The following is a 17,081-nucleotide window of genomic DNA, read 5'->3' on the forward strand; positions in this document are numbered from 1 at the left end:
ATTTAGAGGAAACCGTTACAGAGTATTTCCTTTTGATTATGAAGCACTGCTCCTTGGATGCAACCCCACAGGGTGTGCAAAAACAAGCTTGATATGAACACATTATGCTTGGTGAAAGCATCCCCCCCCATTCCACCTGCAACAAGACAGACAGACAGACAGACACACACACACACACACACAACTACTCAAATATATTAAGACAACCGTGCATGTGCTTTTCTCTGTTTTTGGTAACTCAACAACATCCACGGAAGTTGAACTAATTAGTCAGAAACAGGGATAGAGGGTACGTACAGTAGGTAGGATGTGCCCAACAGGTGTAAAATACACGCCAGGGAGACGGACCCCTGGAAAAAGAATAATGCAGGCATGTCCCTTCAAATCTCAATTGAGAGCCATCAAGGGCTTCTGTGATGGTGTGAATTTCGTGATGCAAAATCAAAGGGCTGGAAAAAAAAAATCCAATCTTTCCTGCTCCTGCAGCTAACGTGAGGATTTTGATGTCCTGATGGGATTTGGTGCAGCCTGCAGAGTTCACCTGGGTGGGCGGCCCTCGGTGCCTACAGGGCGGTGCGTCGGGGTCTCGCGTGAACAGGATGGAGCTGTATTTCACAGTTAAAGTGGTTCCAAATTGAGAGGCAACTTAGGTTGTACGTAGAAAGGGCAGATGTGTGTCACATCACTCAACTGCTCAGCGGTACGGGTGACGCTGTGGCTGGCAGGTCAGTCCCGACATACAGACGGACAGAAGGAAACAAAACAGTGCACAAGACATTTATAAACAGCTGATGGTGCAGCCGCCCCAGGAGCAGAACAGGAGGTGGTGTTTTCAAGCATGGTGATGGTGTGACATGGACACCTGTTACCTGATTACTGGAGTTTCTTTTGCCTATTTTGACATGTGGAGACCACAAATCACGATTTTTCCATTGCCGGCAAACGATACATGTCTGCTGAGTGCGATTCCAACTTCTGTGACCACGAACATTAGGCTGTATGATCAGCTGTGCTTTTATCACCTCCTCAGCTTTACAGATGCCTATGAAAGCAGGCTGGCGACAATCCCCTTAGGAAAACGAGACCCGCCTCAATCCACCTCTTGCAATAAATGTGTTTCCTAAAGACTTTTGAACTAGCATTGTCATTTACCAACTTGTCAAACTGCAGAAAACAAAAATAAATCTGTCCTTTTCCGGCTCTGAATGTTGTACTGATGGATATGAATTTTCTTCAAAACTTTGCACCCTGATTATCTTTGATCCGATGTGTGAACACCGCAGAAGGCCTCCAGGGAGTGAACTATTTTTCAGTCATACATCGGGAGCGTGCCATGTGCTTAAGACTCATTTTGATCACACCCATCTTTGTATTACGTCAGACCATTTAATTTATGCCCTGGCCACCGGCAGGGAATGCTCTGTATAATTAAACGGGCATGAGGATCTGGAAGGTGAGACAAACACCATCTGGTGCTCTTGGAATTCCTCTTCATTTTCAATGTTTTGCATGGCTGATGGTCAATGACAATGTTTTTAAAGAATCAAGTCATCAATGTATTTGAACTTTTGTTTTCCCTGCATATTTGTTCAAAATTAAGGCAGTGTGTTTTCATGCATTCTTGTACGATTTCCATCTCATAAATTAAATCCTGGACAGGTAGAGCGAACCCAAAAAAATATGCATAGGGATCGTGTGTATGTACAATTTTGCATTGTGTTCAAGAAAGGTGTTTCATTTATTTTGTATTTTTTTAAGCATAAGGTTCCAAATAATAATTTTTTTTTTTCCGGTACGCGGGCCTCTCACTGTTGTGGCCTCTCCCGTTGCGGAGCACAGGCTCCGGAAGCGCAGGCTCAGCGGCCATGGCTCACGGGCCCAGCCGCCCAATGGCACGTGGGATCTTCCCAGACCGGGGCACGAACCCGTGTCCCCTGCATCGGCAGGCGGACTCTCAACCACTGCGCCACCAGGGAAGCCCTAATTGTTTATTTTTATAGTCAGAAGACACAAGACATGTTTTTCCTCATGGGTCTACATCTCCGTGCAGGTCTGCTTTGCTGATTTGACCTTCTGACATTCAACGATGAAACAGTGCAGAAATTACATGGTAAAATGTTAGCCCCTGTTGGCCCATGGCTTCATCCAAAGAGCACAGTGCCTGAAAAGTACAGACTGAAAATACAGTTCTGTGGGAACATTTATCCAAGCGCACCCTTGGAAAATAAATTTTTATTGAGCTACTCATTGTAAAGGGTTTATTTCACTAAATTTTGGACTCACTCTCACCTATGGAGTTGGTTTCTATTTGAAGACCAGGTCATTTATGAGAAGGGGGTGATTTAGTGCCTTCAATTTAAAGCTTTTATAGGTTTAAGTTGCCTTCATGTCACCTTCAAATACACACAGCCCTTGTCTTTGGATTTGTGAGTGGAAACTGGACAAATCTGAGAGGTGACTGCATCTCCTTTGACATTTTTGCTACGGTAAAAAAAATGTATGATTTTTTGCAAATGGCAGCTCTCCACACCCCCAGATGTGCCTGCAGAAGAGAGAGGTAGGCAAGGGCTATAGGAAGAAAAGCCTTCCTGGCCCAGCACAGGAAAAACAGTGTTGATGTCAAAGAACCTGCCAGGTAACCCAAGAACACATGAGCTGCAGAGGGCTGGCAGGGGGCTGAGAGCTCAGGGGGCACCCAACACTTGACACCAACACACCTATGGGGCATATGCTGCCCCATGCCGGCGGCCCAAGGAGCTGGACCTTTCTTGGCAGGAAAAGGGAGGATGGAGGAGAGGAGATCTCGGAGATCTATTGGGTGCATCCCTGCAGCCACTGAAGGCGCTGGAACCTACATCTTAAATGCCCAGACCTCCATGGAGAAGGCCGTGGTTGAGCCGTATGATGGGATACATAACAGGTTTGAGCAATGTTGTGTTTCCAGCTGACTCACAGCCAACAGAATATGGGCGGCGCCTTTAGATTTTCTCAGCAAAATTTAGAATCAGAAAGCAGAAGCAGAGAGTAGAGAAGGAAATGCATGAGGGACCAGACAGACACCAAGGACCTCTGCCCAGGCACTGCTTCTGGGAAGACCCATATTTAAACAGCAACACACTCATGGCGACCCACTCAACACTTGGTTTTCATGATCAGTGCTAAGGGGAAGGCACAGCACAGCACTCCTCAGGGGACCCTCACCATCAAGTCCAAAGAGAAACGAATCTCATCCAATGGTTATTCTGCACAAGCCAACCAGGTCTATGAAACCAGATGAACTGAACACTGACAAGAAGTAAAACTAAGCAGAAACGAGGGAGGTTCAAACACTTCCATCGTACCCATTTTGTTTCTTACTTTTCCTAAAACCAAAGGGAAAAGAAAACATTTGCATAAGTTCACTGAGCCAATATAGAAAGCTACTAGTTTGCTTTGGGAGATGCATTATGGTCCACGGATTTAACCTGGAATATTAATAGATAGCCATCCCCCTACAGAGTATGAAATTTTTTAATGCAATAGAGAAAATTCCTTGAATAACATTCATGGTCAATGGCTAGTCTTGCACTAAAGTTCAAACCCACATCTCCCTCCCTATCGTCCTGGATTCATGACCCAAGGCTACCAGACACAAAGCATTGAAGATATTGGATATAGACCGTCGTATGATATTTTCTTCACATTAACCATAAAATGCATATAAGATGATAAAAATGCACATATCATACTTTTAAAATTTGTCCCCAAGAGGATAGATTCTTGAAAAAAAATCTGAAACATAAACACCATAGGCTCTGGAAAGTAGGAACATTTACTTCACTGCACAATTTCCCTGCTGCAGGCACACCGTCCTTTTTATACACACACACACACACACACAGGCACACACACACAATTTGTGGTTGTATCTGAACAAGTTCAGCTCACACTTATAAAGTCTACGAGAAAAAAAACCCCCAGGATATCCCAGTAGGAACACGAGCCTAAAAAGAAGATAAAATCTACAACCAAACAATTTTTCAAAATGTCCTACTGTGCAGTCGATTTCCAGTTGCTTAAATAATTCTAGGTCCACGAATGTCAATGGCTCTGCAATCTCTTTATATACATCCGGGTGTATATATATGTGGCAAAGTCCTTATCCCATTAAGAAGATGTTTCTTCAGGTCTGCCTGGGGGCAGCCATCTGTCCTAGGCAGGCTCAAATCACCCTGTTTCTGGCATGAAATTAGACAAAGGATTTTGTTAGTTTTTAAACACCTGGGTAAAGTTTGTCATCCTAAGAACAACAACAACGATAATAACGGGAAAGAAACCAAACCTTCCTTTGGAATTCTTACTGCAAAGACCCGCAAGCCTGAATGCTAAGGAGAGAAGACGCCTAGTAAGAGAAAGGGAACAGTATTCGAAAGGTGGGTTTTTAATGTTCTATGGTGTTGACAGCCACAGAACGAGCCCCTCCTCACACACGATGAGAAGGGAGATTCATCACTCAGGCAGAAACAGATCCTAGGGCTCCCCTGGTGGCGCAGCAGTTGAGAGTTGGCCTGCCAGTGCAGGGGACGCGGGTTCGTGGCCCGGTCCGGGAAGATCCCACGTGCCGCGGAGTGGCTGGGCCCGTGAGCCATGGCCTCTAAGCCTGCGCGTCCGGAGCCTGTGCTCCGCAAGGGGAGAGGCCACAACAGTGAGAGGCCCGTGTACCGCAAAAAAAAAAAACAAAAAACAACAACAACAAGAAAAAACAGATCCTAGTTTCAACGTGCTTTGCTGTAGGATTATACAACCAGAAAAAACATTTTATTTTGAAGAAAACTACAAGGCACAGAGAGGTGAGAGGTCCCCTGCCAGCTGTCTTAACATCCATCTCCACCTGCTGAAAAGCAGGAATCCACACAAAGATGCACGATTCAGTCACGTAGCTCCAGAACATAGCTCCGGAATCCTGTAATGAAGCTGAACTTGGGTCTCACCTATGGTATTAGATTTCGCTTCGTTAAAGAATATCTTTTCGCATAGAATCATCACACCTAATCGCTCAGCGGAAAATACCAGCCAGTAAAATGACTGAGATAGATTCAAATATGAATGTGTCTGGCTTTTAGAAGAAGCAAAATGCAAGCTGGTTGAATAAACAGAAAGCAATGTGATCATGAAATGATCTCCTGACTTCCAAAGGTGCATCAAGAATGTCATCAAATACTGCCCCTGCCATTGGCCAAATTATTAAAAATAATTCCACTATAAAGCTAGAAAAAAAATGATACAAATGAACTTATTTACAAAATGGAAACAGACTCACAGACACAGAAAACAAACTTATGGTTACCAAAGGGGAAAAATGGGGAGGGAATATGTTAGGAGTTCGGGATGAACAGATTCACATTACTAATGTATAAAATAGATAAACAACAAGGACCTACTGTACAGCACAGGGAACTATACTCAATGTATTGCAAAAACCTACAATGGAAAACAATCTGAAAAATATATATACATATATACAACGGAATCACTTCGCTACACCTGAAACTAACACAATATTGCAAATCAACTATACTTCAATAAAAAATAAAAATTAAAAAAATAAAAACCAACCCCTAGATACCGGGGAGAAAAATAAAAGGCAATTAAACTAACTCAAAAACTAACTAAATAAACTAGACCTTCAAAGTCAGAGAGTCATAGATCTTCAAAGGTTCGTAGAAATAAGAGACTCAAAAATCATTTCTTTTAAATCTCAAATTAACTTGAGCAAATTTCCTACGAGGTGTTCTCAGATGATTCCTTTCTAACAAAAAGAGACCCAAGAGCCCTTCTGAAAATACTTGGGAAGTATTGTGGTCTGGACCTCAGGGATTCCAGGAAGGAGCCACAGGAGCTATGCTTCTTAAATGTGTAGGCGCACCGGTCTCCTAGGAGGTGTATTTATTGGTGCAGACCCTGCCCCGGCAGGTTGGTCCGGGGAGTGAGATCCTGCTGGTGCGGCCCACACACACCGGCTGTTTCTTCTGCTGCCCTGGAAAGGGCTCTGGCTGGTTCTGCTCCAACGCTCGTGCCCGAAGTGGGGAGAGAAGCCCCATTCGGTCTATGCAAGACCTCCTGCACGTGACGTTCTGTCAACCTCGCTGATTTTTTTTTTCTTTTTTTGCGGTACGCAGGCCTCTCACTGCTGTGGCCTCTCCCATTGCGAAGCACAGGCTCCAGACGCGCAGGCTCAGCGGCCATGGCTCACGGGCCCAGCCGCTCCGCGGCATGTGGGATCTTCCCGGACTGGGGCACAAACCTGTGTCCCCTGCCTCGGCAGGCGGGCTCTCAACCACTGCACCACCAGGGAAGCCCCCTCGCTGATTTTTAACTACTAAAAATAAAGATACACCTTGTCGGTTACCCATTTTAAATACAGCAGTGTGTACATATCAATCCGAACTCCCAAGATATCCCTCCCCCCTCCCCCCGACCCTCCCCGCCTCGTAACCATAAGTTTGTTCTCTGAGTCTGCGAGTCTGTTTCTGTTTTGTAAATAAGTTCAACCAACAAGGACCGAATGTACAGCACAGGGAACTGGGCACAATATTATGTAACAGCCTAAATGGGAAAAGAATTTGAAAAGAGAATAGATACATGTATATGTTAAAAGAAAGAAAGGAAGAAAGAAACAGAATTCAACTGATAAAATTAATGAATGAAATAAGAGATGCCTTGATATTAAAAAAAAAAAAAAGATATACCTTCCAGGTGGGGAGCCCATGCTCAGAAATTCTTGAAGACTTCCAGATCTTTCTGAGACACCGGAGGGGCCGTGTTCCAGTCGTTCTCGGGATAAGCTTCGAAGTTGGAGGTGTCACCCTCGCTGCCCACTTTGGGCACGATGGGAGGCTGGGGGATTAACAAGACACAACACCGTGTTACAGACGAACAGCGCACGCCAGGATGTTACTACGCTCAGTGCACATTATTGCGCTTTGCACAGACTGTGTTTTTTACAAATGGAAGCTTTGCAGCAACCCTACCCTGAGCAAGTCTATTGGGATCCTTTTTCCCACCACACTGGCTCACTTCGTGTCTGTGTCACATTTTGACAATTCTCACAGATCACACTTTTCCACTATGATTATATTTGTGATGTTCATCTGTGACCAGTGATCTTTGATGTTACTACTGAAATTGTGGTTTTTTTTGTTTTGTTTTGTGCTTTTGAGTTAAGGTACGGACACTTGGTTTAGACATAGTGTGACTGTATGCTTAATAGACTACAGGATAGTATATATTGTACATAACTTAATTTTTTCTTCTTCTTTTTTTAAAATTTTTGGCCACGCCTTGGTTTGCGGGAATCTTAGCTCCCGGACCAGGGATCGAACCCTCACCCTTGGTAGTGAAAGCAGAGTCTGAACCACTGGACCACGAGGGAATTCCCTATACATAACTTTTATATGTGCTGCGAAACCAAAAAATTAGTGTGACTTGCTTTATTGTGCTGCTCTGGAACCAAGCTTACAGTATCTCTGAGGTCTACCCATACATCCCTCTATGTCTACAGCTTTATGTGAAAATGTAAAAAGAACTGGAAAACAACAGAGCTGCTTTTCTTTGTTTAGGAACAGGAAAAGCTTGGAATTAAGGTATTGCAAGTGACTATCCGCCTTCCAATGCAGGGGACATGGGTTCAAGCCCTGGTCAGGGAACTACGGTCCCACGTGCCGCGGGGCAACTGAGCCCGCGTGCTCTAGAGCCTGCATGCCACAACTACTGAGCCCGAGCACTCTGGAGCCCTTGCACCACAACTAGAGAGCCTGCGTGCCACAACTGAAGACCCGACACAGCCAAATAAATAAATAAATAAAAACAAATACTTTTTTTTAAAAAGGGAGAAAATAAGAATATGTGTATCCACCTGGGTTTACATTAGCATAAAGAAACTTTTAAAGGATACACAGAAGAATCTAATAAAAGTGGTTACCTATAGCCAGCTGGGAGGGGACAACCTGGCCATGTCTACATATTAATATTGATTTGGGTTTTGAACAATGCGAATATATTACCTAAGCAATTTTGTAAGTCAGTGTAATAGAATAAAATACAGAAAAGTTAAAACCTTGAACAAAATGAATATCAGCTCCGCCCCTAGAGTCTGGGCTGGGGGCCAGGCATTAGCATTTTTTACGTCTCTCCACTGGCGCCCAAGTGCAACGTTGGAAACACTGCTGTTGAGGATACCCATCAATAACATATTCAGTTCAAAGAAAGATGAGGGCTTCCCTGGTGGCGCACTGGTTGAGAGTCTGCCTGCCGATGCAGGGGACGCGGGTTCGTGTCCCGGTCCGGGAGGATCCCACATGCCGCAGAGCGGCTGGGCCCGTGAGCCATGGCCGCTGAGCCTGAGCGTCCGGAGCCTGTGCTCTGCAGTGAGAGAGGCCACAACAGAGAGAGGCCCGCATACAGAGAAAAAAACAAAAAAACCAAAAAAACGCTGGGGTCTTAACCCCCCATGAGGTGACTCTTTAGCTGAGCTCTCCCCTGAATCGGGAACTTGGCTTATTAATGATTTGGGATGGTCGCTCATATAGGATCAATTCATTATGTGTCCATGCTAAGTAAATGAGCGCTCAGGAGAGCTCCAGGCTGCCCAGGTACGAACTGCCCATTTAAATATGTTGTACCTTCAGTTTCCTTCCTGGGACAGCCTCCCAGTCCATGGTCCGGAACCACCGATGCCGTTTCACATCTTCCGCTCCGTTCTTCAAAAGAAACATGCATCATCAGTGAACAGAAGGTTGACAGGCTAGGCAAGAAAATATTCCCAAAGAATCTCTACATGCTTCCCTACAGAGAAAAAACAAGAGTTTGCTATGTTTTGAATCACTGTCCCCAGAGTGTGAGCTATTAGGGCAAACTACAGATGAAGGCATTTGAGTTTCATTTGCTTTCCTTCAGCGTAGAAAGAAATCCAGTCACGAGGTTCACGTGTATACTGCTCTGGACCACAAAGACCGAAGTCTAATTATGGTTCAGCCTCTTGACATAAAATTAGACTGACACACTGTCAGGTCTGAGTTTGACACCTGTTTTCATCTTGACAGTTTCCTCAGGTGAAATGACGCTCATTTTAGAAACGTATAAACTGAGATTCATTAAATGATGTCATTTGCTCTGTACTGCCCAGCGAGTAAGTCTATAACTCAAACTGAGGATGTCAAACTTCAGAGATTTGAACAACTACCCAACGTTGCCTCTTAATTAACAATGTGTACAGCACAGGGAACACTACTCTATACTCCGTAATAACCTATGTGGGAATACAATCTAAAAAAGAGTGGATACGTGCATATGTATTCACTTTGCCGTCCAACTGAAACTAACACAATACTGTAAATCAACTCTATTCCAAAAAATTCTTTTAAAAAACAAGACACAAAAACCAATGTGTACTAAGGTCTGTCTAGTTCATCCTCAGCTGTGGTGTCAATAGCTGGACGGGAGACACCACCAACACCAGGACCTCTGAAAATCCCTTCCAAGTTCTCAGCCTTCAGCGGCACCCTTCTCCTTTTTTGAGACACTTGTAGCAACTCTTTAATCGATCAAATGTGTGAAGTTATAAGACAGAAACATGTGAAGTCTGTGACACAGGAGCCAGTACATCTGAAGTTAACTTTTTAAAACGTGTATCAGTTCATATTTTTTAAAGTTTTAAATGATTTATCCACAAAAAAGAAAATTCTCTGTAACTGTATCTCCAAAAGGAAGGAGATGGGGACGTCAATGTTCTCTACTTTTTTCCAGTCCTATTATTTTGAAAACTCTTTTTCTTTTCCTATTTCTTTCCACCTATATGTACGTCAAATAATGACATCTGATATGAGTGTTACCTTGAGGGATGCTGAGAGAAGGTACATAAGACTGAAGGTTCACTCCCTAAAAGTTCAAGCTCAGTATGGATACTAAGGTATTATGACATCTAGATAGATGACAGATGCAAGTTAGGTAGATGGGTGTTCAATAGATAAACGACAGATAGATGATAGACAGATGATGGAAGATAACAGACAGATGATAGGTGATAGATACATAGGCAGATAGATGATAGATAAATCAATAGATAATGGAGAGATAGATAGATATCTAGATAGATGATGGATATATAGGTAGACAGATGATGGAATATGACAGACATTAGATAGACATAGATGACAGACAGACAGAGACAACAAATAGACAAAGAAGTGAAGAGGGAAAGTAAGTGCTAGAAACTTTGCACGTGTGGAGGACACAGCAGTGTCCACAGAGGAAGAAGGAGTTAAACACAATGGTCTGGTTTGGAAATAAAAAGAGAAACACTCCAAATGAAGGAGTGCCAGGAGGAGAAAAGCAGCCCGTTACTGGATGGACAACCATCCTGTTTCTCAGATTTCTTCCTTTCACCAGTGACATCCAACCACTTAGCATTCACTTCCCTCCTTAAGGAGCTGAACACATGAGCCCATCTGCATGAGCAGCCTGAACTAGCCACCCAATTTAACTAGTTAGGTACTGAACTGTGCTCCCCACGAAAGGACACGTTGAGGTCCTAACCCTCAGCACCTGTGAATGTACCTTTATTTGGAAACAAGGCTTCTGTAGCTGTAAACAAGTCAAGATGAAGTCACTGGGGTGGACCCTAAATGCAATGACAGGGTCCTTACAAGAGACAGAAGAGGAGAGACCCAGACACATTGGAGAAGCCCCGGGAAGACAGAGGCAGAGACGGGAGGGATGTGGCCACAAGCCCAGGGACGCCTAGAGCCCCCAGAAGCTGGAAGAGGTGGGAAGGACCCTCCCCAGGAGCCTCTGGAGGGAGCGCAGCCCTGGGACACCTCGACCTCAGACGTCTGGTCTCCAGGACTGGGGGTAGGATGGATGCCTGTGGTTTTAAGCTCATGGTTTGTGGTCCTTTGATACAGCTGCCCCAGGAAATGAACACACCCACATAAACAGAGGGCCCCAAGAGATCTGCGGGGTTCAAGTCTCACACATAGGTTGGCTTTGTCCCTCAAGACTGCAACTGACAGGGTCAATGCACTGGTCCACGTCTAACTTTATCCACAGACATCTAGAGCTAGAAAGAGCTAAGATGTCCCTGGTTTGTGTCAAATTCAGCAGTGCCATAACAGAACCAAGACAGGCATATATAATATCATAGTTTACACAAGTCAGCTCCTTACATGTATTTCCCTCCAGATGAAAAGTCTGACAAAATCACACACGGTGTACAACTTCTCAAATGATGATGAATTCACACAAAAACCTGCACATGCGTGTTTATAGCAGCACTATTCGTAACAGCCAAAAAGTGGAAACAGCCCACGTGTCCATGGATGGATGGATGGATGGACAAACAGCATGGGGGCCAACCACACAGTGGAATATGACTCAGCCATGAAAAGGAGTGAAGCTCTGACACAGGCTACCACGTGGATGGACCCTGAACACAGGATGCTCAGTGAGAGAAGCCAGACACAAAAGGTCATGTTTTGTATGATTCCATTTCCATGAAAGTTCAGAATAGGGCAATCTACAGACACAGAAAGTAGCCTAGTGGTTGCCTACCACCAGGACGGATAGAAGGATAGAGAGGTGATAGCTACAGGATACAGGGTATGGGTTTCTTTTGGAAGGGATAAGCCTGTTCTTTAAAACTGTGGTGATGGTTGCACAATTTTGCAAAGACATTACAAGCCATCGGACTGTCCACTTTAAACGGGTAAACCGGATGGTATGTGAATTATACCTCAACAATGTTGTTTAAAAATATAAAAGTAAGTAAAGTCATGATTCATAACCCACAGATCACTGTTGAGTCACTGGCTCCTTTGGAGAGACAAGGAGATGGGGTGTAGACCCAGGTTGATTCCGCATGCCCCAGAAACCCAGATTTGGAATTGGACCAAGGACTGAACATGAATGGTCTGCCTTTGTTGAAGTGTGTGACGTCAAATGACAGGCACTTATAACGAACACCACTTAACACATACGGACGGAAACGCTCACCTTCATGTTTCCCAGTCTCCTTGTTCTGTCGACAACAAGCAATTTCTTAATGAGGTCTCTGTGTGGGAGACGGAGACAAAAACACAGCCATGTTGATATGGACCCATGCAAACACAGCAGGTCAACAGCAGTAAAATCCACACCGTGCAACGTGGACACTGGCGCGATGGTTCACACTGGCTGAACGCTCTCTAACGCTTCTTTCTAACCATTATCTGTTCCTGAATAATTTCTGCGGCATAGAGTTGCGAGAGGGACCTAGCTAAGGGGAAGAGGTTGATTAAATCATCATAGAGAAGAATAGCCTTTGAGCCGGAGCCGGAGCAAGAGAAAATGCGCCTGCCCTGGGGATGGTGAGGCTTCATTTCAAACATACGAGTCAGGCTATCCCCACCGACTACAAGACATGCACTTTTACCAAAATCGATGGTCTTGCTTTGCCCTGTGGGTCTGCTTATTTGTGGGATTCTTGTCTGGCCATCCTTGCCTTCCCGTAAGCACGTAAACTCATTGGATCCCTTTCGTGTGTGCTGGTTCACTTAGATCCTCCCTCTAAAGAGCAGATGGGGGACTTCCCTGGTGGTCCAGTGGTAAAGAATCCCCCTTCCAGTGCAGGGGACACGGGTTTGATCCATGATCAGGGAACTAAGATCCCACATGCCGCGGAGCAACTAAGCCTGCGTGCCACAACTACTGGGCTCGCACACCTCAACTAGAGAGCCTACGCCCTTTGGAACCCGCGCGCCACAACTACAGAGCCCACGCGTCCTGGAGCCTGCAGGCCACAACTAGAGAAGAGAAAATCTGCACTCCACAACTAGAGAGAAGCCTGCACGCTGCAACGAAGAGCCTGCGCACTGCAAGAAAAGATCTTGCATGCCTCAACAAAGATTCTGCGTGACGCAACTAAGACCCGACACAGCCAAAAATAAATTAAATAACTAACGAACTAAATAAATAATCTTGTTTAAAAATAAATAAATAAATAGCAAGCAGTATCAGAATACAGCAGGACGGTCAATTATGATGGGAAACTGGAGATGGTTTTCAAGACTTCCAGAAGATGGGCTAGCTTCTCAGAGTAACAGTTAAGGAAGTAAAAAGTATAATGTGTGTGTTTAAGTATCCAATACGCTGAGTACGTTGTGTATAATAATACCCAGGGACTTCAAGCATATAAGGATGTTTTCCAGGACAATCAAAAACCCCCGACTCAGCTTTAAGCATCTCAGCTTTCCTGAATCCAACGATGCCCCGGGGTGAGTAGCACAAACCCAGGCTCCAGCTACGCCCTGGGCGCTGTGGGACCAGCTAAGGAGGCTCAGATGCGTCAGGTGATAAATATGAGGGACCAGGGACCCAGGGTTCCTCACACGTGGACTGTGAAATCTCCCAGGTTCCTACTGATGTCCAACTCTGTCAAGGCATCACTGTAACACAGAGTTTCCCAACACTGTGTATCCTTAAGTAGAACTGGAGTCCCTCTAGACGTTTTCCCAAATCCATCTCAAAGAGAAAACCCAAGAACACTGGCTCACCTAAGGCTAGGATTTAGCCTTAAGGCTAGGATTTTGATGTGTCCATCGAAAACAGAGGAAATTTACTCCTGTGCAAGGCAGAGGGATACAAGAGTGCTGAGAAATGAAGGTAACTTTCCCATACTTAGTGAGTCACCCCTTCATTATTTTGACATACCAAAGAAACAAACCGAAAAAAACAAGGTCACCAAACACCACACTCCCAAAACATCCCCAAATCCATGTGTTTTTTCTTCTTTTTCCCTATTATTTACAGCACCCTCAGCCCTATGAGTGCATATCCTTAAAGCTGCCTGTCCCAGGATCACAAGAAAATCAAAGATTTATTTAATATATAAAATTAGATCTTTGCAAAACAGCTTGATCCTGAAGGCAGAAGGTGCAAAGGAAAAGGGGCCACCCGATATGGCAAAGCCACACAGGAACTCTGCAAGCATCCAAGACGTGACAGGTGGGCACCTCCATCCTGGAATGGCTGTGAGTCCACTGGCAAGCCCTTGATTCACCGAGGCTGAAATTCTGAATCCTACTGACTCCCCGGGTGCCAGCTGGCTTCTCCTCGGCCACTTTCAGGCACAGAGAAACACTTGTAAATAAATATGAGTTCTACCAAGTTGGCACCAAGCCCCAAAGATTTTACTTTCTTTTCAATTATATATATTCCTGCAAGGAATCTTAAGCTTCATCCAAAGAGACATTTGCCCAGGCCAACATGCTGACACGGTCCAATGCTGAGGTTGTAGGAACCCACAAAGGACCTGAAAAACTTCAGTCAAAATTCTACCCTCAGGGTCATGAAGATCTAGGCAAAAACATGAAGAAGTAAAATTTTACTCAACTACGATCTGCCATCATTAAGGGCAGCGAAGGGTCCCAGGTTTCTGCCCTTGCTGAGCCCCCTCATTGGGGATGTGAGAGGAAGTGCTTGGAGCTGCATACGTGAGCCTTAACACTAACCCTAACCCTAGCCCTAACCCTAACCCTAACCTGTACCCTAATCCTAACCCATACATTAACACGTACCTGTACCCTAACACGTACCCTAACCCTAACCCATTGTCATACCCTAACCTGTACCCTAAACCGTACCAATTCCCTAACCCATTCCCTAACCCTTACCCTAACCTGTACCCTAATCCTAACCCGTACACTAACACATACCCATACCCTAACACGTACCCTAACCCTAACACATTGTCGTACCCTAACCTACACACTAAACCGTATCCATTCCCTAACCCTAACCCTAACCCATACCCTAATTCTAACCCGTACAATAACACTAACCCATACCCTAACCCTAACCTGTTGTCATACCATAACCTGTACCCTAAACCGTACCCGTTCCCTAGCCCTAACCCTTACCCTAACCTGTACCCTAATCCTAACCCGTACACTAACACGTACCCGTACCCTAACACGTATCCTAACCCATTGTCATACCCTAACCTGTACCCTAAACCGTACCCATTCCCTAACCCTAACCCTAACCCTAACCCTAAGGATTCCAGAACAGTCTCTGCTGCTTCTCTCCTGGAAGTAAACTATGAGAAAAAGACGGGGAGTTGGCAGGAGACCAGACGGAGATTATGCTTAGGTGTGTTCTCTTTCTATGACATCTTCTTGTTCACAAAACGTTGGAAACGTACTCAATATATGAACATGAGTGTAAAAAAGAATGAAATTGTGCCATTTGCAGTAACGTGGATGGACCTAGAGGTGATCATACTAAGTGAAGTCAGTCAGAAGAGAAAGACAAATATCATATGATGTCATTTGTATGTGGCATCTAAAAAATGATACAGGGACTTCCCTTCCAGTGGTGAGGGCTCTGCACTTCCAATGCAGAGGGCATGGGTTCAATCCCTGGTTGGGGAACTAAGATCCTACATGCTGCGCTCATGGCCAGAAAAAAAAAAAAAAAGATACAAGTGAACTTATCTATGAAACAGAAACAGACTCACAGACATAGAAAATAGACTTATTGGGAAAGGGAGTGGGGGGAAATAAATTAGGAGTTTGGGATTAGCAGATACACACTACTGTATATAAAACAGATCAACAACAAGGACCTACTATATAGCATAGGGAATTATATTCAATATCTTGTAATAACCTATAATGGAAAAGAATCTGAAAAAGAATTTATATGTATATACATATATATGTGTATATGTATAACCAAATCACTTTGCTGTACACTTGAAACTAACACAATATTGTGAATCAACTATACTTCAATAAAACAAAATGGATGAAAAAATCGTGGTAAAATAGAAATAAAATTTACTATTTTAACCATTAAAAATACATATAGTAACGTAAGCAAATAAATGACCTAAGATTTATGGATCTTCCCTTCTCTTGGCGAAACATCTCCTGGAAGAATTTAAGTCCTTCCTAGAAAGAGCAAGGGGATGCAGTCTGATGATCTTCTGTGTTGCCTAAGACCATCACACGTTTACAAAAGAAGGAAGCAGACTATGAGGACACGGGAGGTTGTTCATATTTATCTTGCTTGGAGCACGCGCACCCACGGCAACAGCGAAGTCATACCCATCGTGGGCAGGTCCCACCAACACGCAGCGGGTGTTTACAAGCCCCAGGTGTACCCAGGGGAATTCCAGGGAGTCTACAGGGGCCGTCAACTAGCAGTGCCCATGGGTGTGAGTAGGCGCTAATCTGATCAAATCATTGGTCAATCGTTGATACATTTATAACTCAACTTTATTTTTTTCTCTTTATTTTGCCTTCTCTTAATACCCTCCCCCTGTCCTTCCTCACCCCTCCTCACCCCTCCCCTATAACTCAATTTTTAAAGTGTTTTGCCATCCATTTGAAACAATGTCACTCAACACTGATGGGATTTGGAGCCTGGGAGAGAAATCCTAGACCACATTTCTTCATTTCTTTCTAGAGCAATAGACTTTTGAGTGCTGTATTACCCTTGTCACCTTACTGTCGGACCATTCATGACACAGAAGTCTCCCTTCCGGATAATTCATGTCTAACTGGAGCCTCCTTTTCTGGCTAAAATCTTTTAAAACCTAGCTGGTGGGTCAAACACGACACAAGCTCCAGCCCACACGAACCAAGAAGAACACCATCCTTGATTCATACTGAGAATCTCTATTTAAGGTAAGTACATTGATCACTAAGAAACTAGATGCAGCCAGTGGCCCCAGGATCTAGAAAACTAGATGCATCTAGAAAACTAGATGTAGCCAGTGGCCCCAGGATCACAGCTGATCACTGTCATGAAGTAAGTTTTCTCTGAACTTAATTTCCACAAGTTACTTTAAAAATATGTAGCAAAAAAGAGAGAAAAATTTAGTTCTCAACTAAACACAATTAACCCCATTTGGGGATCAGCAGAGGTTTGAAGCACCTATCAATGTATCTGGGAAATACAGTAAAAGAGCTATAAATTAGGACTCACAACGGTGTAAATGGCTAAAGGCTGACACACAGAGCGAGGTCGTTGGAAAAATCATTGGAAAACCTAAAGCATTCTTA

At 44.2% G+C, this 17,081-nt stretch overlaps 1 protein-coding gene across 2 annotated transcripts in view; it reads right to left on the reverse strand.

Annotated features, from left to right (window-relative positions):
* Positions 1–4,084: 4,084 nt before the first annotated feature.
* PRKX (protein kinase cAMP-dependent X-linked catalytic subunit) overlaps positions 4,085–17,081 on the reverse strand; it is a gene marked incomplete at its 5' end in the record, with an annotated part of 82,047 nt that continues 69,050 nt past the window's right edge. For both annotated transcript variants that reach the window (XM_082610652.1, XM_082610653.1), the window contains 4 exons: positions 4,085–4,217; positions 6,729–6,876; positions 8,661–8,738; positions 12,028–12,085. In XM_082610652.1, coding sequence (XP_082466778.1) covers positions 6,751–6,876; positions 8,661–8,738; positions 12,028–12,085 — 262 coding nt within the window. In that variant the 3' untranslated portion in view covers positions 4,085–4,217; positions 6,729–6,750. The remainder of the gene's footprint in view (positions 4,218–6,728; positions 6,877–8,660; positions 8,739–12,027; positions 12,086–17,081) is intronic.

The sequence above is a fragment of the Mesoplodon mirus genome (assembly GCF_964341445.2).
Source record: "Mesoplodon mirus genome assembly, chromosome: X".
Taxonomy (NCBI): domain Eukaryota; kingdom Metazoa; phylum Chordata; class Mammalia; order Artiodactyla; family Ziphiidae; genus Mesoplodon; species Mesoplodon mirus.